At 31.9% G+C, this 26,948-nt stretch overlaps 1 protein-coding gene across 2 annotated transcripts; it reads right to left on the bottom strand.

Annotated features, from left to right (window-relative positions):
• Positions 1–9,147: 9,147 nt before the first annotated feature.
• LOC106121612 (connectin) lies at positions 9,148–25,517 on the bottom strand. Of its 2 annotated transcripts, XM_013317329.1 has the most exons (4): positions 25,428–25,517; positions 22,808–22,853; positions 10,090–11,157; positions 9,148–9,641 (listed from the first exon to the last, which is right to left on the bottom strand). In XM_013317329.1, exons 3-4 carry the CDS (start codon positions 11,129–11,131, stop codon positions 9,166–9,168), a joined length of 1,518 nt encoding a protein of 505 aa, XP_013172783.1. In that variant the 5' UTR covers positions 11,132–11,157; positions 22,808–22,853; positions 25,428–25,517; the 3' UTR covers positions 9,148–9,165. The 2 variants fall into 2 exon arrangements, with proteins under 2 accessions (XP_013172783.1, XP_013172782.1); XM_013317328.1 differs by lacking the exon at positions 22,808–22,853.
• Positions 25,518–26,948: the final 1,431 nt, after the last annotated feature.

The following is a 26,948-nucleotide window of genomic DNA, read 5'->3' as shown; positions in this document are numbered from 1 at the left end:
ATTACTACTGAAATATCAAATAATTTAATCGGCAGTATAAGATCTTTTATATAGCCCCTCGTTCACATTCAATTTAATATTGAAAAACAATATTCTAGGAAACGGACGATGAATATTTTCGTGAAATTTAGACTTTTATGAATAAATAGTATTTCCATAAAAGTCATAAAAGCCTTTCCATAGCATTGTACAATAATAGATAATAAACCCTTGGAAATAAATTAAAAAACCTAAATCTCACGTAATCTTCTGATCAAATTCCTTACAAAATCAACTATGTATACGTGAGGATTTATTTATCTTACTAATATTATAAATGCGAATGTTTAGATGGATGGATGGATAGATGGATGGATGTTTGTTTGAATGTATCTCCAGAACGAATCTCGATGAAATTTGGCATAGGCATAAAACATAGGCTACTAATTATGTTATTATTAATCCTGCGCGGACGAAGTCGCGGGCGACAGCTAGTGTTGTGTAAACTTTAAAACAAAAACCTCTATTAATAACAGACACGGAGATTCTGAATACATATCACGGGAAACGTTTTTGAATTTGCATCGCATGATAGAAGCTGGATTTCACAAAGTCACCAATTAGTAACTTTTAAGTGGCTTCATTTCCAATGCCCGGATTAGATCTGCAGGTATGTAATATTCATAATACAAATAAATGTATAATATTCCATCTATTTTGATGTCATGTTATTTCACAATTATTCAAATCAATAATTCACCACAGCGGTATACTTATGTAGCTTAATATAGCTCTTTTGGTGCTATGATTTACGAGGTAATTTAATTCTTTGACTGGAATTCAAGAACTTTGAAATCACTACTGTAGTTGACAACTGTCTCTCTCATTGCTTTAAAAAAAAATAAAGACAAGAATACATTTCTATGGGCAGTGAAATTTCACATTTAGCATGTCACTTCCAACGTAAGAATATGTATATCACATGAGTGATACAGCAGAGGGTAATAAATAGTTTCCGTCGGTACAAAGTGCCCTAAAAACCTGCCCGAGTGTATTAAAGTCATTAATATTCGTGAGTCACCCTTATTTTACACCCTTTTTATTGCTTAAATTTCCAACTAACACAACTAGTAATATAAACTGTTCTATTTAGCGTATCATTTGGTTACTTACTATCGTAAAGTCAAATCTCAATTCGAAACTAAATAAACTTCATACAATGTAGCATTTACTATAGGAATTCCCACCAGTTTTACACGTTGAAATCTATTTTAAAAGTCATAGCGTGATTACTAGGCTTACGAAGAGATGGATAGATTTCGTGAAGGGTGACATTATAAAGAAGAATGACTGAGATGACGGAAAACAGATTAAACTAAAGGATAAAAACCTGATGTGGCAACCCTATACGTGGAATAAGGACAGGGAGAGATGAAAAGCGTGTTATGTGAATTTCAAAGAGATTTTTAGTAACCTAATATTAGCTACAAAGTGGATACATCCAACAGTGAATAGGATTTTGCTAAACTAGCTACCATCTTTCAACCTTTATAATGATGAGATCGTATTCATGGTCTAGTTTTCAATAATTTCAATTTTCAATTTACGCGCTATTAATATGAAATACTAAACGAAGCGCAAGATCATGTCAATTGGAGAATAAACACGACGAAGGTCGACCCCAAGTAAATGAGATAAAGCCAAGGACTGAAAAAGAAGAAGAAAAAGAAGCGCTATTAAATATAACTGGTGGTAAACGATCTTTTAATTTTAATAAAATACTTGTTCCTATTAATAAATTAAATACTCAGTAAAGATAATAGGCAGCTACTTCTCGAGGACGTATAATTATAATTTATTATGTATTCTCTTAACTCTCCCGGCCCTAAAATATACGTAATAAGCTACTTAAGTTCCTTAGTTCCATAATTAATTGGCTTGTGACAAATTGCTCCGAACACGAAATTGAAATGCGAGATACTTTTGTAATAAAAGTTAAACATCGAATATGTCTCAATTGGTTAAAACTATGTAAAATGTATTTTGTTAATTTAGTCTTTATACCTTTGTTATCATTACGAATACTATCGTAACATTACTTCTTACTAATATTACGAATGCAAATATATGGATGGATGTTTGTAAAATGGGATCTTCAGAACGGGGCATGGTGACTGAAATTTGACACTACTAATAAAGTTTTTTTAATTCCAGGCGGACGGCGTAGCGGGCGACAACTAGTAGATGTGCTGTACAGAACACTCTGTATTATATTGTTATTATGAATTGGTTACGACACAAAAACGATTCTAATACATGTATGTAAAGTCGTGTTTTGCAAATCATTTACTTTTTACTATAACTTTAGGTTTATTTTAAATACGCTAAACTAAACGAACAAATAATAAATCGTTTAATTTCCGTCTGCATAACCTACCAAAGATCGTAATTAGCTCAATATGAATTATTTAGTTGGCCTTCCATTTTTACCGCGAAACAATTTTAAAGTTATTTTCCGCCTCGCCTCCGGATATATTGACGTTAGTACTTAACGCCACATTAATTTACTCTACGAATAATTAAATTAAATTGGCGAGTCGAGAAATTTGAAGTATTCATTAACGTAGTATATCCGAAATTTTAAAAATACGGAAGGTTTAAAAATATAAACTTATTTTTTCCCGCTGTTAGCTACCTTTGAAGATATATTAAGAATTGTAGTAATGTATTTAAATTCTTCGTTTGTTCTTTTCTTAAAAAAAGTAAAAAAAAGGTCGTGACAAAAGAGATCACATACAAAATTCTACATTACTGAAATTGAATAAAAATGTGAAAAGATTTTTTAATTTAATTATTGTGTACGTGGCTATAAATTTAATTTTACTTTCAAGTAAAATGCAATCGTACACCGTCGTAATTTACAGTCTTCTTTCGCGCTCCGACATTTTATATATTATAAATATATTTCATTGTGGATAAAACAAATAAATTTTAGTGCGCAAACTAAGTGCTTGGCATTGAAATAGCTTATTACAGGCCGAATGGACCCGCTTTATTCATTTGCATAAGCCACGTTTTATTCGTAAACCATTTAATGGCTCTATGACAATAACCTAAATGTAGAGAATCAGTTTAATGTCAGCCGTTCAAAAATTTAATCTGCATGAATAATACATTTCATTTTGGAAAATGCTGTTTACAATTCGCAAATACTTTAATGGTAACGCATTTTGCAAACGTCGAACAATTTAAAAAATGTTAATTACTATTAATTTGATTACTATTTGTAATAATTAATGTTATGAAAAGTAAAATAGAGTTAGCAAATCTTTGCAAAAAAATTATTGCTATTTTTTTTAATAAATTAAAATGTTATACTTTTTGGTGCATTAGCGTTAAATTCATACATTAAAAGTACAATAAAATGGAAAACGGTAAAAACTCTAGTGCATTACACGACTATGGCAGCTTACATAAAATCATAGAGCAGCCATTACACTTTGAGTTCACGTGTTAACGGTTAATTATAATGCATTAAAGGGAAATATGTAAAATTGTTTGGCGGCCTTACTTTCAGGTTATTACCATAATTCATGGAATGAATTACTGAACAAGTGCACGACTATGGGTGTATATTAACGAATATTATTATTTAAAACGCAAGACCAGTCATAACTATGTCTCACGACTGAGTAGAGTCAAATGAAATGTAATTCAAGCCCAAAAGATTTACGTTTGGTTTCTAAGACCAAAATAATTTAATAATTTTTTAATAATATTTTTATTTGCATAGACACACACAATATTACATAACAGTTTAGTTTACAAATTAAAAAAAACAAGTTTCAGAAATATTTTCACATATTAGTTGTTACCATTCCAAATAAGCTAGAAGCTTGTGCTAGGACATGGTTATCTACTAGACTAAAATCTCTGTATGAAACATATCATCTTTGTCATTATCGTTGTCAAAAGAGTAATAACAATATGTTTAAACGAATATTTTGATCTTGGAAACACACGGTTAGTCCAAAAATAATGTTGGTATATTTTTGTCAGTTCAGTCGCGAAATATGTAAAACCTACATGAGCATAGAAAATAGCATGAAAGAAAAAATTTAACATGACAGCTACAGTACGAAAAGAACTTTTTTGACATTGACAAGAGGGCGCCAGTGAGCTAATATAATTTAGTTTGATTTTAAACCACTAAGACAGAACATTATATCAGCCTATATTTCAAAATACCATGATGTCCTTATCTACTCTTTGATTTTCATACATCAGAACAACTTATAAAGTGTAAACGTCTTTTTTTTATTTAGATACTGGCCATTACGTTAAGGCCATAATTTCAGTGATCAATTTTATGACGTTCATTATTCCTTGGACTTAACAATTCTAAGGACTATTTTCTTAGTGCTAAGAATTTACCTCGTTAATACGATAACTTGATACTGTTATAACGTTTGATAACAATATTTATTAATAGTTTCATCATAGATTAAATCTGTAATAACAATTCTCGACCAAAATGTACGGCAGGTACAAAGTTTCTAAAAGCTTTAACCGCCGCAGGCAATTTCTCGAACCGCCTAAGACGAGCACTCGTGCACAATGTACTCGACTTCAATATTAACTTAAAACATACGATAAATACGGCTATAATAACATATTAAAATGCAAATTACTTGAGGGTAATTTGATTCTTACATGTACGTTACGTGTAAGTTGTTTATAGAATTAAAGTAATAACGTTTGAAATATGAATATAACTTTGTTATACAATAAATGGTTTCGGATGAAAGAAGATTGCATGTAGCTGAAATGCGTATGCTAAGATGGATGTGTGGTGTGACAAGGAAGGATAAAGTTAAAAATGTGTATATTAGAGGAAGTTTGAAAGTAGCGCCATTGATCGAGAAATTGAGGAGTAAAAGATTAGCGTGGTTTGGATATGTCACGAGAAGGGATGATGATGATATAAGCAAAAAGGAATGAGATTGAATGTGGATGGCTACAACGGTTGAGGAAGACCAAAAAAGTATGGAATGACTGTGTGAAAGAGGATATGCGTAGGAAGGGGGTAGACTCGGATATGACGGCTGATAGAGATGTATGGAGGAGTAGTACACACTGTGCCGACCCTCGATAGGGATAAGGGCAGCTTGAAGATGATGATGATTGTTATACAATAAATTAAACGTAATAAATATATTCATGCAAAAGTTATTATAAATTAACGATTACTCATTAGAATAATATTTTATACTTATCAAATGAGGATACTTTAACACCCCCTATTTTAATATCTTTAGCTATACGTCACCATGTCTATACAGTATGTTCTTAGTGATAATGGTAGCGCCATCTGTCGTTCTCCCTTCGTAAAAAATAATGGTGTCGAGCTAATAGGCGTGACAATTTATCCCTTAAATGGCTTACGTCATATTACTATAAGAAGTAAGGGGAAATGTTGTAAGAAAAAAAAATAAGCTGATTACTGAAAAAAATTGGTATTATAACCACATGCTATTATAGTTTTCATTGAAATCAAATTCATCAAGGCACAGAATAAAATTAATTAGTTAAGATCTTTCAATTGTTTTAGCCTTATGCAAAGATATTTATTCCGTCTTCTGTATATTATGTATGAGAAATCTACTCTAATCTGTGCTAAATAATAATTAAACAGCCTTAAGTAAAGACAGTAAGCTATTAGAGATTTTACATTTGCGAGTGCATTTAAGTAGAATATATATTGAACGGCTGTTTGGTAAACTTTCGAGTTCGTATGTTGAAGACAATTAAAGCAGTATCTTGTATCGTACTTAGCGTTAGAAGACATTTGATAGGCATGCTGTTTTTACCCTTTTGTTGCAACGTTTGGTTAAATAACTATTAGGTGCGCAACTAAGTTCTCGCTTTTTTTTCGATAAAAATATAACTTTATTATTAAAAAATGGTTACAAATTTATCATCTAGACACAGCTTTTTCCCATCTTTCTGGTAGAGCTCGAATACCTTGACGCCAGTAGTGTTCGTCTTTTGAGGCTATCCACGAATATAGCCATTTTTTGATGTCTTCATATGAGTGGAACTGTTGATCAGCCAGGCCATGGGCGATCGAACGGAACAAGTAAAAATCGGACGGCGCAATATCTGGGGAATATGGCGGGAGGGGTAAGACTTCCCTTTCACATACAAATAATAATTAAGTAAATATTATAAAATACAAGCTGTACCTTCCATGTGTTGCAACATAAATAGCCTAATGGTTAAAGGTTAGCGCGCATTGATCCACTCCTCGTCCAGCCTACACCTGCCGAGTAAACGCGCCACGGAAATCGCAAGCAATGTACTTTAGTCTTGAAGGTCCCAACATCCGATCACGTGGTTGAGAATTCGAATACAGGCATTTGATTATTGTCGTAAACCATACCTAGCATAAGTTAAGAAGTGTAATTGGAAAAGTTATAAGAACTATTATTAAAATACCATCGAAAAGTATTCAAATTGTTATGTTATAACTTCCAATATTTAGTGAACTTCGATATATATTATATAGCTTTTTATTGTTAGACTAGTAACTACTGCCAAACAAGATTACCATTGCTAAAATTAGCGTTTTGTATGTAATTTCATCTGGATAACGATAGAGAAACTAATTATTCAACACTATTGATATGGGGTACGGTGCGTAAAATATGATATTGAATTGTATACTATATTAAATAATTAAATAATGTAGGAATATATTGCCGACACATATGGAACCTTTTTATATTATACTTCTTTTTGCTTATAATTTTCATATTTAAATTTAGAACAACATGTATTATTTCTTTTTAGTTGTAAATATACCATCAAACAAACAGTGAGTGCTTTTTTTTCCTTACTTTATTTTATTATATTCTCATTTTTTCTTTTTAAAGTTTATCAAAATCCGGCCGTATTTACGTTGTAATTAACAATTAAACCTTCTTGGTATTCAATACTTAATTTTGGATAATATTTTCAGGATTTCCAAAGACATATTAGTACTGATCAAAATGATTCAAATATGATTAGTTATAGACCAGACAATAGGAGCCATTTCTTTAATATTTAAAGCACATTCGCAAATAATATCGAGTAACTTCAAAAGTTTCGAAATAGATGACTCTATCAGTAGTAGAGTTTTTAACGCAGTTTTTGGTTCTTATGTAATATCTATTGATGTATAATTTATATATCTTAAACTTCGTTCATCATCATGAACCTGCCCTTATCCCTATCGAGGGTCGGCACAGTATGTACTACTCCTCCATACATCTCTATCAGCCGTCATTAATATCTTAAACTTCGTTGTCACTAGTATTTATGTCCAAATTATTTCAGTCCCTAAAAGGATTGAATTGTTGTCCTTTAGACTAGTGTTAAAAATTACATCATATCTCTATTTTAGATTGAACGCGACGAAAGAAATGTAACCATGTTTTAGGCTCTAGCACGATTAAAACTTTTTATCATTTATTACGTTTTCAATACTCTAATACTTGTACCGTAATATATTAATAGAATCATATTTTTACAAACATAGAATTTAATAAAACCAAACTCTGAAACAAATGGAACGTATCCAACTGAAGCAAAGTTCAATATTATGGTAATTTGTTTCTTACCTTTTCCAGATTATTAAGTAAAAAATCCTTTCACATTAAGGACGTCATAGTTTGAGAATTAAAAAAGTCTCGTTAAAAATAGATTTGTACATTTTCTTTATATCATAAGATGGCAAACGAGCTAGCGGCGACCTGAAATCGCTGAAATAGCGAAATGACCGTTGCCCATAGACATACGCAATTGCATATGCGTTGCCTACCTTTAATCGACGGAGGAGAGGATGCACTGAAAGAATATATTTTCCCTTCCCATGCATCCTTTCATCAGAAAAGTCCACTTCCACTTATCATCCTTTGCTTATAAGAAAAAGGGTGGGAAGGGAAAGAGGACTAAATTAGGCCTCCGGGACGCACACTTATCAGACTGTAGTTATTCCAATTCCAGCTTCCACTTGACGCCTGTCTTCTGTGTGGTCGTGGTATTTCACCGGGCAAACCGGGACAATTCGTGCGATGTTAAAGCGGGCTCTACCTCTATTAAAATTAACTACATTAAATAAAACAATTTCAGCAAAAGTATCAATTTATTTTTCACAATTCAAGAATAACACATTTCATCTAATTTCTTACGTACAATTATTTAACATTAACTTACTTTAATACTATAATTTAATTTATTTACAAATGAAAATTAATTTAAGCTATCATAAAAGTGAAACAACGAAAGCAAAGTTGTCTTGAAGTAGTATGACTTGAAGAATACATTTCTATTCTAACCTAACTTTTAAATACTACATTCTTAGAATCTAATACAGTCTTCAGTTACAGTTAATTTTTCAATGACTGTATATAAATATCATGATTTATTTACTATTTGTAAATAGGTCGTCTTAATGTACTATGTACTAAGATGTCTCTATTACAAGTAGTAAAGTTCCAAGGTTAGTTCGATTATATCTAGATCGCCACATATCATTAAATTGTTCAATTAATTAATTCTCGTTTGAGGAATGACGAAAAATGTACAAAAGCAAGATAAATGTGATAAGAAGTGACCACAAAATTCCCTCTGTTTATCTCTCAAATAAGATTAATTAATCTTTATAATATAATAGAGCGTCGGTGACTCAGGGGCAAGCACTTGACTTGCAATCTGCAGGTCCTGAGTTCGAATCCCGCCATCTACGAATGTGTTTTTCCATTTTCGATTTACATATGATCATTTATCCGATGTTCTTACGGTGAAGGTACATCGTGATGCAACCTGCACATATCTAAGAAGAAATTCAAAGATATATGTGAAGTTAACCAACCCGCACTTGTCCAGCGTGGTTGACTATGGCCTAATCGCCCTTAACTTAAGGTAGGCTCCAAGCCCCTCGGTGGGGACGTATAGTGAGCTAATGATGATGAATATGATAATAACCTTGAATTTAACTTTTTTTTTTTATTACATACACTCTTATACTAAAATCAAATAAAGTAGGCAATTACATTCAGAAATTCTTCCTTCAAAATAGTTTTAGACAAGTTCTTATATATCCATTATTTAAAATATATCAATGAAATGTGTCATAATTTGTTATAGAGTGATGTTTAAAATTGTTAAGAGTAAATAAACTGTAACAATAACCTTGCTTGCAGATGATTTATAATACTTAACTTCGTCTTGAGTTGGCGGAGAGAAAGATCCTTCAAGACTTAATCGATTCGGACACGGTAAAGCTTCGCTAGGTACATCAATCAATTTCCTACGATATTCTATTTTGTTACCATTGAATTCATTATCTTGATCTTGCATTGTATCCTCGTAAACAGTATCGTCATCAATATTTCCTTCAGTTTCTTCATAACTCTTATCAATATTGTTTTTTAAAGACATTGTATTTTTATAAATGTGACCATTACTTTTATCTCTGCCAGTACTACCGTTTGATTTCGGCTTCATATCACTAATGCAACTGAGACGTGTGAGAGCTGTTTTAACTCGCTTACTTCGGGTTTCGTTTCTTAGTTTTAGAAGCCAAGCTAGACTGCAATCGCATGTTAACTTGTTACCTGGTGAAATAAATTAGTATTCGTATTAGAATGACAGTTCAATTTTTAAAGTACGCGATGCATATTGAACTTCGATTTTCCATGAAGTTCAGTAAGCTCTTACTCAATAAAAACTCTTTAATTACATACTAATCAAAATACTAAGTCTGGTTAAAGATACATTTTTATTTTGTTAATTAAAAATAATTACTAATATTTTGAGTTATCTATTATAGTATATGGCAAAAATCTGTATCTGACAGTAGGATAAATAAGAGTTGCTGCAAATAATGATACTTAAAGAGCAAACAAACAATAGGTTTCTAGCGTTGTTTCGATTTGAAGAGCGTTTTGGTGAGCACTGAACCAATGATCTACGATGTTTTACACTTTAGAATCTAATGCGATGTTTTTAACGTCTTATAAACGTTAATCGAAATAAAAAGGAAAACAATTTCATTTCACTTACCATTCAAAGCTATCAAAGCATAATTCGATTTAAAATTTTCCATTAAATTCATCAAAGTTTCCTCTTTAAAGTATTCCAAATAATTATTCCTTACGTCCAAAATATACAACTTTTGAATATCGTTGAATACGTTAGCATCTAAACTTGCCAACTTATTATCAGCTATAGAAAGTTTTCGTAATTGGGTCAATCCTCCAAAACCTCTTTCAGAAATAAATTCTATTTCATTGTTGTCGAGATACAACTCATGGAGGCTCCAAAGTTCTGTAAACGCTAAGTCGCCGATCATCATCAATTTATTGTTTCTCATATCTAAATTCATTAAATTCGAAAGTCCTTGAAAGTTTTCTCTAACTACGACAGCCAACAGGTTGCTACTAAGATCAAGTTTTATAAGATTATTTAAATGCTTGAAACAACCTTCATGAATTACTTCTATCTTATTCTTTGCTAAATATAATCTTTGGAGATTGGGTAGATCATAAAAAATATCTCTTTGCAGTTCACTTATTTGATTGTCTATCAAACTTACATTCGAGAGCATAATGAGGTGTGCAAATGACATTCTTTCTAGTTTAACGATTTTATTCTTTGGTAACATAATATCACGGAGCGAAGTCGAGTTCGTGAAAGCAAATGATGGTATATTTTGAATATTTGCATATTGTATGTTCAGATTTTGTAACCTTTCTAATCTGACAATGATCTTAGCTGGAATATAGGTTAATCCACCGTCTGCCCTTACGTTAAAACTTAACTTTTCAATCATCGGTTGTGAATAAAAATTAGACCAAAATGGATCATCTTCTGCTATACCTCCATTAAAGACCCAACAATCTGCTTTTGTAGCTGTCTTTAATTTAATATTTTCACAATAGCAATGTACTTTTGATACTCTATCTTGTATATCACAAATATTAACATAATGTGAATATAAACTCTTATCCGTTTTCCATCTTCTTTTATCGCTTTGTCGACTCTCCGTTAGATTTATTTCTATACTAGCAAATGCTATAATTATGATCAAATATTTAAACGCCATGTTGTTGCCATAGGATGGAAGGTATTCTGTAACAAAAAAGTTAGTTTCTTTAAATCTTCCTAATGTTTTTTTGAAATACTGAGTTTTTATAATCTATACATATAAATAAAATCGGAGTGTCTGTTTGTAATATTGATATAACCATTTTTGCTACATGTATATATGCGGTACATACATCAAAATAATCCGACTAATCTCTAAAATGGCTGGACCTATTTTGACGGGGCTTAAGCTACGTTTATTTTAAAAAATCTTTTAGAAAAAGTAATGTTACAATACTGCAAGTACTGTTTTTTGTACAAGTAAGTTTTTTGAAGGGTGAATAACAAGCTTTGGTATATTTTACCATAATTTAAACATTAGAAACAAATTTACAAGTGCATATAATATATTCGACGCGGAGTAAATCTCCGAGGTAACAGTGAATTTACGACCAAAAATTTGCAAGGTATTTTGACTGTAGGAATCGAATTCGTATATTCATCGGTGCAATGCAGCGGGAATTCAAATCAAATGCATGGTTGTTCAACCATTTACCTACGTCGACAATAATAACGTATTGCATTGAATATTTTGTAACTTAAGAACTAAATCTTACGACCTTACTAAAATTATAAATGCTAATGTTTAGACGAATAGATGTTTGTTTATTGGAAGGTATCTCCAGAACGGTTTCATATATCTCGCTGAAATTAAGCATAGATACAGAACGCAGTCTGAAGGAACACATAAACTATTAATTCAGCTTTTTATAATTACGAACGGAGTCGCAGGCGACAGCTAGTCATCAACCTGCCCTTATCCCTATCGAGGGTCGGCACAGCATGTACTACTCCTCCATACATATCTATCAGCCGTCATATCCCAGTCTACCCCCTTCTTACGCATATCCTCTTTCACACAGCTAGTCTTAATATAATGCTAGGTATATAATATAGGTATATAATACTTATGCTAGGTCACGGCGTACATGTTCGATATTTTTTATGTTTTTACGTTATTTGTAACAATGTGTACCCAACAGCAACAAAACAAAACACGACAATTTTGAAAAAGTGAAAACTTAAAACTGACAAGGCCTCCGATGCACTACGTCGAAATAAAACACGTACATATGTTTTAACTTACTTGAATATTAGTAAAAGCCCCTTGAATAAGTATAAGTAAAATATTTGTCGGTTTTCGGTATCGATGTTGTATTATGTTCCTGTACTCTACTGTGGTTGCTGTTGAAGTTCCCAAAGTTGAATGTCTAACAGATGTTGTATAAACTAGAAACTGTTGAACGTTCACTTAGAAAGTTTCAATCTATGGGTTTCGTAAAAACATATTCTCACCCTTCTAATTCCCTTTGAACAAAGACAATAATATGTTTTAATATAATTGGAATTTCAGAGAAATAATTCTTCCAGTAATCGTTGGTTTCTGAGACCAAAATGTCTAATACATTTTATCATCCCTTTTATCTTTGACAAAACAGAGATAACAATATGTTTTAAACAGATTTTGGTCTCAGAAACCCACGGTTAGTCGAGCAATTAGTACCTACACATAATTCCTTACATACATAATAGTATTCTTTGTTAACCAACCGTTTTAAAATAGTATAAATTTTAATGTCTTTTTAAGTCTTTGATAAACGCATACTAACGTTAAAATTAATCTAACATTACATAAAATTATCTAACTCTTTGTTAGAATTACATAATTCTTTTCGCCTGCATCCGGTCGCTCCAATTAAACTTGATTAAAGTTTTAATAGCCCCATCTTGATGACAACCGTATCAATTAACATCAGTTGGGATGATTCACTGGCGTCAACATTGTGTTGTTTAATTTTAGTACCATTAGCAGATGTTCTGATCTCAATTGATTTTGAATCATCGTCCCTTGTTATCATAAAGACACTGTCGAAATCTTAGTAGTCAACAAGTTTTACCTATTATTGGCTGTCGCCCGCGACTCTGTCCGAGCAGAATTAAAAAAAACTATTGGTCGCGGCGTAATCTTATATAGCCTAAAGCCTTCCTCTATAAATGGAATATCCAACAAAAAATATTTTTTCAAATCGGACCAGTAGTTCCTGAGATTAGCGCGTTTAAACAAACAAACTCGTCCGCTTTATAATATTAGTATAGATATGTTTACCCATAGAATTAAAAATATACCCTGGAAATTTAAGTAGTCATCATGATCAGCTCACTATATGTCCCCACCGAGGAGCTCGGAGCCTACCCTAAGTCAAGGGTGATTAGGCCATAGTCAACCACGCGAGTTGCTTGACTTCACACATATCTTTGAATTTCTTCTCAGATATATGCAGGATGCATCACGATGTTTTCCTTCACCGTAAGAGCGTTGGATAAATGTACATATGTAAATCAGAAATCGAAAAACGCATTGGTACATGGCGGGATTCGAACCCAGGACGTGCATATTGCAAGTCAAGTGCTTGACCACTGAGCCACCGACGCTCCTATTTAAGTAGTCCTCAACAAAAATCTTATCCATGATATGATAACCCATATACTGAAGAAATACGCGAAATCTTAGTAGGCATAAACAAAAGTCTTATCCACAATATGTTAACCCATAGACGCCTTTAACAATATACTAATTGTTGATTAATTTATAAAATGGTACATAAGTGTATTCTGTAATTTCTTCAAAACATTACTTTATAGGTATATCATTAAATAGCGTTCAATCACGATGCTATCATAGCTTCCGGCAGCTTTTTAATAATCAATTTCATAAATTAATTAAGAGCACTTAAACTTCATAACATCAAATATAAAATAATTAATTAAAAGCACCAATAAAGGTAAGTGTCAAATAATTAATTAAAATTACGTTTTATAAACGTAAATTACATTAAGATGGACTTTAGTCTCTAGTGACCACTGTTATAAATGTATTTAACTGGAAGCGACATAAAACACTAGTTTATTTGACTACGAGTTTAATGAACTCTGTGTTTTCGGAGTTCATGGGCTTTATGACTGGCGACTACGAAAGCTGTCGCTTGACAAATTTATGTGACCCACTATAATTAACATTGCGTGGGTTTTTAACGCAATGTACATAGTTAATGACTAAATTTGTCACGTAAAAATTTTTGACATTTATCGTGCAAATAGTCAAAAATTATGAAGCTTATTTTGTAATGTGATTTTAAGCTAGTTTTATTTTGTTTACGCACGATATTATAAGGTCAGTACCAGCTTTACATTTATTATGAACTAGCTGTCGCCCGCGACTTTGTTATATAGCCTAAAGCCTTCTATAAATGGAATATCCAACAAAAAAAAATCAAAACGGACCAGTAGTTCCTGAGATTAGCGCGTTAAAACAAGCAAACTCTTCCGCTTTATAATATTAGTAAAGATAGAAAATAATATGAATATTTTAAACATATAACGGACAATATAAACATTTAACAATAAACTTTGGAATTGTACTCGTAGTAAAAAGAATAAACTTTAAAGTTAGCAAAGTTTAGTCTTTCTACTGTCACGCTTACACGTAATTCAATAAAACTAATAAAACATTAAATAAAAAAATAGTCAATTCATAGTTTTAGAATTATACCACGTTATTAATTCAGTCGTCACAAAATTGGGAAAGACATATTTTTGTACACTTACGTCAACATGGGAATCAAATGGAAGCACTTGATAAGTATAATATAAAACTCTATGTTATATCTAAGATGGCATTAAAATAATAATTTCTTTACAAACTATTATTCTTATAATAGTCAGACTATTAGACATAGAACTAGAGAAAAGAACAGACAAAGAAAACATTTAAACTCGTCCGAGATGTCGGAGTTATTCTTATGTAAATATTTAAGGAAGTGGAATCACAAACTGCCAGACATTTGTATTGTGCATTTTTCAAAAAGATATTAATTTTAGCGGTAGTATTTTCGCGTCGCTCTGACAGACGTAATGCAACAAAGTTCGGTCCCAGTAAGGTTAAAATAAAAACTCTAGGAAACTGGAACGTGCGAAACTTGAATTCTGAAATAGGATAATTTTAAAGACAAATAAATAATATATAATATAAAAGTTATAAATCTGTCTGTCTGTAACTTATACATTCAATGTAAGGATATGATGCTAACGACATCTTATTTAGAATTTGTTTAGTATTTAAAAGTTTGGAATGCGTCCGTACGCATTCGCATCGCATCCGTATGTAAACATATGTATTCGCGCCAAAAATATAATTGCGTTAAGTCAATCAAAAATATAAGTATCAATATTTTGATAAATAAATAACTAAATTCAATTTAAGCCCACAAAAAATCGATTGCCAAATAAATATAAAAGTCGATAGTCAGCGTATTAATGGTTGATTAAATAAACCGCATCGGATTCAGTTTTCGCGTTAATTCCAATGTAAAAACTCATCGTTGGATTCTCACAATAGCTTCATTAGCGCGAGGATCCGATATTCGCGCCATAATTGTATCGTTTTAAATACTATTACAACTAATTAATCGAATAATAAAGTTACGATAAATATGGAGACTGTAATCCATGCTCTTTACTCTTCAAATGGTAATTATTTCCGGATTCTCTAAAGAGAAATGCTCGTTAGAAATTGCTTATATATTATTACGTTTTGTTCCCGCAGTTTTACTCGAGTTCTAAGCTATATCACTTACTTTAAAGATGTATAAGGGACGTGTATTAAATAGCCTACAGCATTCATAATAATTGAACTGTCAAACGACGGGTCTTTCCGACCTACTAATTAATCGGCCCGATAGGATATTATTCTATAGAGTATTGTGTCTATACGCGGGAAAAATATCACTATCCCTTGGAGTCTCGGATATCCAGTTTCGACTCTTGGACGTATTATAAAACATATTGTCATCATTAAGTACTAAGATAATGTATTTTTCAACCTAAAGTAAACCTTCGTTTTAATATACTATTGTGAATTTCACATGTGAAATATGTCTTGCGTATTAAGATTAAGGTCTGACTAAGAATTTACATAACATTTGAAATGGAAGTCATTTATTCTGAGCTGAGTATAAACCATGAATAAATTATATTAATTTAATCAAGCAAATAACCTTCCATAAGTTACAATACAGATAAATTATGTTGTGTTATCGTCTTTGAAAATAACCGAGTAATTTTCATCTAGTTATTATTATTAATAAAAAGTTATATCTGTTTGAAACTGAAACCTTACTAATATAATAAATGCAAATGTTTAGATGGATGGATGTTTGTGGTAGGTATCTACTGAACGACTCAATTAATCTTGATGAAATTTGGCACAGATGTAGAACATAGTCTGGAGGAACACAAAGGCTACTCATTATGTTTTTTTTTAATTTTGCGCGGACAGAGTTGCGGGCAACAGCTAGTAGAGAACAAAAAGTATCACTATACTAGTGTATTTGAATCAGCATAAGATTTAAGATATAGCATGTTGCAAACATAGTTTAAATTCAAAGCCAAAGATTATTTGAACTAAACCAACAAGATTTGAATGGTCAAAGTAATGTTACGTCATGTGAAACTTCCTTTGACTATTGAGCAAAGGATCAGCAAAGACCCATTGTACTAAATAAATTCAACTACTTTTCGCAGTAGGTGTAGCTAACATGAAAATTACCATGTGCATATCGTGACAATTTGAAACGCACAAACAAGCACATGTAGAACATGTTTTTATAGGGTAGGAGAAAACGCGCGGTTTACAAGTCCTGTCATTAATAGTCAAGGGTAACTTTCAAATATATTTGTATGTTAGTGTAGTATTTGAAATCATCAATGTAGACTAAATTGTACAATCGTGTTCACAATATACAAGTCCACTAACACTTGTGTGCGTGACTGTACACCATAGCACCGATTTTAATTGACTCCATTGACTTCGACAATTAACGTGCGTGTAAATTGTACTGGGCTTGGCTTAGCTATTAGATTTATTTTTAAAAATTATAGAGCGTTTATCACTATTTTTTTGTTTGTTTAATTTTTCAAACATGTAAATAGCATGTTAAATGTTAACCCAGATAAGGTATGACAATTTAAAACATTTAAAAACCGAAACAGTTATTTAAAAATGCTACCCAAAGACATTATTCCACGCGGCCGAACTCACCGTTACTGATATTCATATTATAAATTCTTTAATTTAGAAATTATGTGCTTTGTCACTTAAATATATAAGTTATCTTACTTTTTTATACTCTCTACCTAATTAAATAAACTCTTAATAGTTATTTTTAACTTACCCGTAGAGTAATATATTTTTAAAACTGTTAAATGAAACAATTGCGCGATTCAATTTGCATTTCGATTTTTCACTAATTCGCCAATAGTCAGCTGTATCTCACATATTAAATTAGACCTCTCGCTTTTCTTTATTTATTTATTTTGTTTTTAAATTATTACATATTTATAAATATCACCAATTAGATAATGCATGAATAGTATGCAATCTATTAATATAAAAATCAATTGTTGTTCGTTAGTCTCGCTAAAACTAGAGAACAGCTGAACAGATTTATCTTATCCTGGTCTTGTAATGGTCGTGGTGGTCTAGGCAAGGTGTAAAAGGTGAGAACAATTCGAATAATTGCCGGGAAAACCCTATAAACAGCTTTACCATTCCTATATAAACGGCTGAATGGATCTCGCTGAAACCTGGCATAGATGTAGAAAATAGTCTGGAAGAACACAGAGGTTAATAACAATGTTTTTTTTTTATTAAGCGCTGACGAAGTCGCGGGTGACAGCTTGTAAAAAATTAATTAGAAACTATTGTAATTGATATGAGATATAAGAAAGTATAAAATTTACTATTACTATACATTTAGTTATATATTTATGTATGTACGTTATGGCCTAGGTTTAAAATAGACACACTATAACTTACCTACTATATCATTTCATAGCGTAGTAGCAGTGTCTGGACAAACCCGCAAGAGGTTTACAGACTACTAGCTGACGTATAAACATGGCTAAACACTCACGTATATTCGTCCGGTCGCGGCACCGACTAGTTTCGAGCCCGTCGCAGGCGTCCGCGAAATAATACCAGTACCAGTCATCCTGATGAACGGCCCCCGATAGGCTCGAAACTAGTCGGTGCCGCCACCGGACGAATATACGTGAGTGTTTAGCCGTGTTTATATATCAGTTTAGTATAATGTCTCACGAAAGTTTGAATAATATAATACTAGCTGACGCCTGCGACTCCGTCCGCGCGGTATTAAAAATAGATGTTGGCCGATTCTCAGACCTACTCATTATGCTTACAAAATTTCATGAGAATCGGTCAAGCCGTTTCAGAGGAGTATGGGAACGAAAATTGTGACACGAGAATTTTATATATAAGATATTGTAAATTTATAAATAAATAAAAAAAAATGACTAACTAGATTATTCATGGGTTATAACAAATATTTTAGATTTTAAGCTGAGTATGCAGAAATATTGTCTTAAGTAATAAATCATTAAATAATTTACTACGTTTATACCAAAGTTAGGTTATTAAAAAGTATATTTTTTAATATGCCTGACGTATTGTCGTTTAGATAAGGTACACGTATATAAAAGGGTGCGTGCACAACGTTACTTCCGGTACAAAACTTTTTCTCGGCACGCAATTAAATCCTAAACGACATGTATTATTGTTTCTGAACAATTTATCAAATATACATATTAATGTTATAGTAGAAGTTAACACGATTTACATTCGAACGTAGACAAGCTTAAACTGGATAAGCGAGAAACCTCTATAAGCGAGAGTCATTGTCCGACCTCCATAAGGGAGAAATTCTGGTAACAGACAACCTCTAGGAGCGATTGTAAATACACGATACCAAACCGCTATTGTAAAAAAATGCAAAAAAATATATAATGCTACAAGAAACCTAAAAAATTCCGTACAATTTTGTTGCAGTTGCTAAAATGCTGCTTAATTTTACGTATAACATTTCTTTTGCTTAGAACGTTTGCGTGTTGTTGATTTCAGTAACTTTTTCTCTATCTTATTTGTTTTACAGTAAAGCGTGTTCTTAAAGTTTTACTATTCCAATGATTTTTGACGTGTTTTTTTTTTAAATGTGTAAAGTTTTACTCTTCGGATAATAATAAACTTTTATTGTAGACCGTTAGTTTGCCATTACCGACGCGAGCGGCGCTCGTATCGATTTCAAAAACCGGTATATTCCGCTTCATTGAAGATAATTATCATAAAGATATATTTAAAAAAAAACTTCGTCCGTATTCCTGCAACGCTCTTGCATTCTTGTTTCATGGCTCGTATCATTTAATGGCAATTTTAACTTTTATTCTTTATTTGTTTTTATTTTATAGGAAGTATTATCCGGATTTACTATTTTAAAACAATACTAAATCTCATGTACAGATATATTGAGGAAATAATAGACTAATTGTGCGCTTCTAATGTCGCAATACCAATACAATACATTATCAGCAGTGGGTTCGATTCCCGCCATGTATCAATGTATTTTACGATTTACATACGTACATTTATCCGACCTTCTTACAATGAAGGAAAACATCGTGATGCAACCTGCACATATCTACGAAGACATTCAAAGATATGTGTGAAGACAACCAACCCGCAAGAATGTGGTTGACTAATCTAGTCACCCCTGATTTAGGGTAAGCTACGAGCATCTCAAAATGGACTTATAGTGAGTGAGCTGATGATAATACAAAAGTTACAAATGTAAACATAAGGATGATTGAATAATTTTCATATAGGTCATAAATAACAAAAACTTTTTATTTATATCAAACAATGAAGATATTTCAATATATTCACATCACTTACGCTGTCACATGTCAACGTTTATACATTTTAAGTTCGCAGCGAAATTGCAAAAATATTATAAAATTGCAACCGAATTTGAATTGTCATATTATCACCCCTGACACAATAACTATTAATTGACAGCGCGTCATAATTCTCATTGTTATATTTTTAACATTAAAAGGCATTAAACAAGCAAGCTGCCACCTAAATTCGTCGAAATGGCGAAGCGGCCGCTCCCAATAGTTGTTCTCAATTGCAGATGCGTTGCCTACCTTTAATCGTTGGAGGAGGACACGCACATAAAGTGGATATTTCCGCTTCCTATGCGTTCCCTCTAAAGAGGCCAAAGACTAAAGTTAGACCTCTGCATTAATTAATAAATTAAATAGAAAAGGTAATTTAAACACTTATACTTCTATTAAAATTGTTTTATTTTGTACTTATCTTCCTCCCATTCTTCCCACGGAAGGTAGTAACTCTTACATAGAGCTATCTTTCTAGATCTATCAGCCGTCATATTATCTGAATTCCATTCTGTCTTACGCATAACCTCTTTCACACAATCCATCAATCCACATACAATCTTATTAATTTCTTGTTTATATGTAATAAATTATTTTTTATATTCGACCTCTATATTTTCTCCTTTACTCTCTACTTCAAGATCTCATGAATTCTGACTTGCATTTTTAATGGGCTTCATTTACAAAATCTGCGCAAGTTCACGAACATAATTCTGAATTCTATGCCGTTCAAAAATCTGAAAAGGCGCCCTCAGGCAGCCTTCCAAACTTCATAAATAACAAATTCATGGACAAACTCTTTTTTTTATAGTATTTTTACTCGATAGAATATTAAAAATGTCCAAAAATAAAAATTTAATACGTGTACTACTTAACTACTAAAAAGTTCGTTAGGTGACTAACTAGACCGGCACGTAGACATGTCACAGTTTATTTGTGAATTTTGTTACTTTAGAATGTCACCATATGAAATATATCACTATATTAGAGATCAATAACTTTAAATTACTTTATATGAAGAAACCCTTTTCTTTAGGTATTAACTAGTTGTCGCCCGCGACTTCGTCCGCCCGGAATTATTATAAAAATAAATTTAATTAGTACCCTATGTGTTTTTCTAGGCTATGTCCTACATGAATACCAAATTTCATCGAGATCCGTTCAGCCGTTCTGGATATACCTTCAAACATACATCATTACATCACATAAACATTCGCATTTATAATATAAGCATAAGGTATATAGGTATTAGGTGTTAATTTACTTAAAAGTATTAATCGCCTGTCCTGTTAATTAAATAACGATTAAAACAGTGTCATAAAATATATTTTACCGATATTGATAGTTGATAAACAGCAAAATAAAGAATGTTTTAAAACTTAAGTTCATACAGTAATGAACATTTCTTTTCACGGTTGTTTCTTCATCATTCTAACATTACTATAAATTAAGGAGAAAATATATTTATAAAATTTAATATTATTTAAAGAAAAAAATCAAAAAATGTAACAAAAATATTACAGCGGTCGTTACATTTTTTATCAAATAATATTTTCCGACGAAGTTTTAATATGGGTAAGAAATGAAAATGTACGTTTGACGTTTCCCGAAGACAATATTTACACCCGAATACTCTTTTATTTTATAAAAGTTTTCCGTGACCTCGTAAATTATTCAGGAGCGTATCGCGTAAAGTATATGAAAGGCATAATGTTGGAGAAACGGGATAATGTAAAATTCACTTATGTTATGACTTTCATTTCGTATCGATATTTCACTGTGACATGACGGCCTCGATAGATCCGACCCTGTAGTATCGCGGTGGGTTCCACTACCGAAACAAACAACGAAAACATTTTTAAAACATTTTTTTTATTAATATTTTGGCTATGTAAACCAGTAGTTATTCCGTATGAATAATTCCTTTTTGATAGATAATTCTCATATCTTATATTTAATTGTATTTTAAATTGTGGTTAGTGGTGGCGCAATAGCCTGGGAGTTAAAACTCGCACTGGGTTTGGCTCCCGCGTTTTCTCGCGCCAAACACAGGGCGCAGTTTAATTAAACTTTTGGTTACTATACGATTAAAAAAATAACATTATTTTTTATTTATTTCATAAATTGCATATTTTAAAATTTAGTAATAAATAGGACCACAATAAATAACTATCTCGCACTTGGTCAGCGTGGTTGACTATGGCCTAATCACTTAGGGTAAGCTCCAAGCCCCTCGGTGGGGACGTATAGTGAGCTGATGATCATCATCATCATCAAATAACTATATCACAGAATATAATTATTGCTTCATTGAATATTATTTATTCAATGTATATAATTGCATAAATATATACCCACAAATTTTCTAAAGCGTTACCATAGTAGACTAATTGCAAGTAATATAAAATAATAAAATTTAAAACAAAAGAAGGTTAGCGTCCGTGCGGGTACAGTTCTTTATTAGAAATTTAATTAAAATTATTAAAGAATAAAGTTATTTAAAAAGCATATTATGTGAACTCGGAATACTGCGACTAATATTCAGCATGTTCTTTAAGTCTAAGGCAAGTCTTAAGTCTACTAAGTATGCGTTTGCGCTATTATTACCAAAAAATCTACAACTTAACTAAGTAAATTAAGTTCTATTGCAACTTTATAATTACTTATCGTAAAATTAGTTACAAAAAAAAGCAAAGTAGTTTAGAATTATTCCAATTAAAGCCCTATTTAGCGCATTTAACATTTTGTTTATTACCAACGCTGATTATTTGCCGAGATTGATACCGTCGGCAGTTTAACTTGCTTACATAAGAATTTAGATAATTACTCAGTTCGCTACCGCTTCTTTAACTCCGAATAACACGTAACATTGCCTGCAACGAGAAATTAGCTTACATCAAAAGTTGTTTGAAAAGAAAATTCAACATTGAAACAAAACAATGTCTAAACATTTCTATTATTTTAAGGCGGCGTTTAACATTTTACAACGATCGACTACATAGGGTAGAAAATAAACTCACAATGAGTTCTTGGTTAGATCAAATCTCTTTTAAGATACGTTCAGATTGCATCAAGATGTTTTCCTTTACCGTAAGGACATCGGCTAAACGTACATATGTAAATCGTAAAACACATTTGTACACGGCGAGATTTGAACCCAGGACCTGCAAATTTCAAGTCAAGTGCTTAACTTCTGAGCCACCGAGGTTCTTCTTAAATGATACTTTACATTTATTGCTGAGCTAACCATAATGTGGAATTTAAAATTGCAATTCACAAAAAGCTGCCAGTATCTTCGGGACCTTGCCTATAGGGACTCCTTTTAATAATATTTACAAGTAAATTATTCGTTTTTAATATTTTATTTAATATTATAGATTTAAGACTGTATCTCTAAAAGTATACTTTTAATTTACGAACTTTCCAAATTGTATTCACAAGAACATTTCGAGTATCGAATTCATGTTGAATGCACGTTGCAGCTTAAATATAAATGCACACTGATGTAATAAATAAATCTATTCGGTTCACCGAATCGAGCTATTATTATGATATTGGAGTAAATCCCGTTGTTATTGCGAAACTACACTATAAATACGATATATAAATATACTGTTTTACATTTTTTTTTTCAATATACAAAAAGGCTTTTTTATATCTGGCCTTTGTCTAATTTGTTTTTTTATGTCATAAGGTGGCAAACGAGCGAGCGGCCATCTGAAATCGCAGATATACCGAAGTGACCGTTGCCCATAGACATACGAAATTGCATATGCGTTGCCTACCTTTAATCGACGGAGGAGAGGATGCACATTAAGAAAATATATTCCCTTTCCGTGCATCCTCTCATCCGGAAAGTCCACTTCCACTTCCCATCCTTTCCTCATAAGAAAAAGGGTGGGAAGGGAAAAAGGACTGAATTAGGCCTCCGGGACGCACCGTCATCATACGAAACGCGGAATTGCTTCCACTTCACGCCTGTCTTCTGTGTGGTCGTGGTATTTCACCGGGCGAGCCGGTTAAAGCGGACTCTACCACTGTTAAACTAATTATAGATGTACATTATCAGATAATGATAGAGTTTGAATTTTAGCATCAAATTACTAGAAATTGTGTCAGTAAGCTAGTGGTCGTCCAGTGATCGAAATTAAATCGATACACAACGTTTTTTCGTTAATTAAAAATCCCTTTAAGTACTTCTTCAACACAATTTTAACTTATTACATTTCACTTTCATTTGTTTTTGCAATTTCTATAAAAAAGTTGATAATTTTCATTATCATTTATAAATTATTGTGACGACAGCGATTAATCTTAATATTTACATACCTCAGAATATAACAGTTTATATAACATAAACACAACTATGATTGGATTGATAAATCAAAAAAAAAATACAAAAAACCCCGTTCGTATTCAGATAAAGATATGAGAGGTCGGTAATTTTTAGCGTACTTTACAATATAAAATGTTACAAGAGATAAATATTGTAACCATATCCGTGATACTTTTATACATATTATAGTCTCTATTTTATCAAAGGGAATGAAAGAGATGGCAATATACACACAAATATGTCAATGAAATTCTACAGTAAAACTATTATTATAAACTAGCGGTTGCCCGCGACTTACGCAGTATAAAATAATCTATAAATTGCCCTCGTATATCAGCTACCGTCCCGTTAAAATCGGTCCAGCCGTTCCAGAGATTACCCGGAGCAAACACGGCCTTGTGGACAGACATACAGTCACACAAACCGAAATCGTTAATATTTTATTATCAGCTTCGCAAATACATCATGTGTACGAAACATGATTTTATTTTAAATTACATACAGACAGTTCAATTTTATTATTAATGATATAACGATAGCGAAAAAATTGGAGCACTTGTTAAAATAAGACGATCGTAAACAAATTAAAAAAAAAATTAAAAAAGAAGAGGATGCTAGAAAAAGGTTACACATGCAACAAGTATGTAACTAGTATTAGATAAAATAGTATTAATAATTAAATATTTGTCACATTATGTAAGTAAATATTCTACTCACACCAGTTTTGTAAATATTCAAAAGTCTATTTTTCTGGTAATTGATGTAAAAAAGAGACATAATTTAATATTTATTTATTGTTTACAATAAATTATTTTATTAAGCCTTTTAGTAAATTTAGCAGGTCATTTTAATTCTAACAAGTTCAGTCAGTCAATCTAAAATGGCCTCTTTATTTGAATACAGTAAGTTAACTTGAACCGAACGGATAACTTTTAATAAAAATGAAATCCATTTACATAAATTAAATTTTAAAACTTGTTCTTCCTTCGACGTATATTTTAAAGAAAATAGTGTCGTCAATCTTAAGATAATAATAAACTGAATTAAACTCTAAACATCACAACAGATAAAAACACAGAAAATACACGTATTAATAAATAAAAAACCGTACCTAAGTGAGCATGTTTTCGACAGTTTATTGCACGAACTCGTAACACTTCGATTAAATAACCGACTTTTAAACACGACCTTACGCCACGGTGGCGGATACCCGACTACGCTTGGCTTTGGCTCCTTGTGTATGAAAATAACATATTTTCCGAGGGCTATTACCAAAGTAGAGAGAGATCCAGCCGACTTTGTTATGAATTTCTTACTTAACTTTGTACCTAAAACTATATGTAAAATATATAATATATTTAAAGATTTATATATAACCTTAAAACAATAGAATAATGTTTGGATCTTATTAATTAAATTAGTCGATGGAAGATAACCACTGTCTTCTATAAATGGAGTGGCTATAGTACGTAGAATTTTGTGCCTATTTGATTTGCGCCATTTTGGCACTAATGGTAGCGATGTGTAGCGGTGGTGTGGAGTCGAACTAATAATATAGATACAATTTACTGTTACGTTAAACTAACAGGGAGGTAAGACAAAGTGCAATCGCTTCGAAGTGATTCCATAGCGAACCCCAAAAATGTATTGAATAAACAATAATTTTCGGTAAATCACGTGATTGTTGCGCGTAAATTTCATACATTTTTTATATTCTTAAGTAATCGCCTATCTATTTATAGAAATCAGAGAAGAACGTAAATTATATTTAAATTTCCCGTACCATTGGATTAATTTCCCTCTTTTGTCCTTTAGGAAAGCATACGTAATTCATCATCGCTATTGATATCATAATATCAGATGTGTTTAATCATTATCCTACTGTAAAAAACGTATAAACACATCATCAATCGATTTTCAATTACTCAAGTAAAACACACCTTGTACAACAGAGGCGAGTGTTGGAAAAAGTGAATAAAACCTCTTCGCATTTTGGTCGGGGCGCGCTCGCAAATGCACCTTCATCATTTTCTGTTATTGTTCAGTTCCCTCTTCCCAGTCTCTTTGCGTATACCAGACACATTCCATTAACAAGTGCAGAACCTTTGTCACAAAAGGTTTGCACCGTACAGGCTTTTTTTTCTTTATATACGTTCTAATACAACCGATTCTATAAACGAACTATACTATGAAACTATATCTATAGGCGACATCAGACAGAAATCATGTTAACTATAAATATTTTAGTCAATATTACTTAATAATTTAATATTATATAATACGTATACACTTTGATAAACTTTACCTGACTTTACCAGACTGAATCAGACGAACATACGGGATTGTTTTTTTTTTTTAATACAGTACTTCGTAGTGAAAACCCAATATCTGACATATGTATATAGTAACAAAATTATAGTGTCAGAATTATAGACTAACTAGCTCTCGCCCGCGACTTCGTCCTCGCGAAATTAAAGAAAAACTTAATTAGTAACCACCCTATTTGTTCTACCATAATCATCATCATCATAATCAGCCTAAATTCTTCTACTGCTGGACGTAGGCCTCCCCCATCGATTGTCACAATGCCCGGTCCTGTGCCGCTCGCATCCAGTGTTTTATATCTATGCCG

Source organism: Papilio xuthus, unplaced genomic scaffold (assembly GCF_000836235.2).
Source record: "Papilio xuthus unplaced genomic scaffold, Pxut_1.1 DF826938.1, whole genome shotgun sequence".
Classification (NCBI taxonomy): Eukaryota; Metazoa; Arthropoda; class Insecta; order Lepidoptera; family Papilionidae; genus Papilio; species Papilio xuthus.
Note: the sequence above shows the minus strand (reverse complement) of the source record. Positions and strands in the feature narration are given on the sequence as shown.

Coding starts and splice junctions, on each gene's coding strand:
- LOC106121612 (XM_013317329.1), bottom strand. CDS start 11,131: ATGGCGTTTAAATATTTGATCATAATTATAGCATTTGCTAGTATAGAA. Junction 9,642..10,089: donor TGCTTTGATAGCTTTGAATG/GTAAGTGAAATG, acceptor TTATTTCACCAG/GTAACAAGTTAACATGCGAT.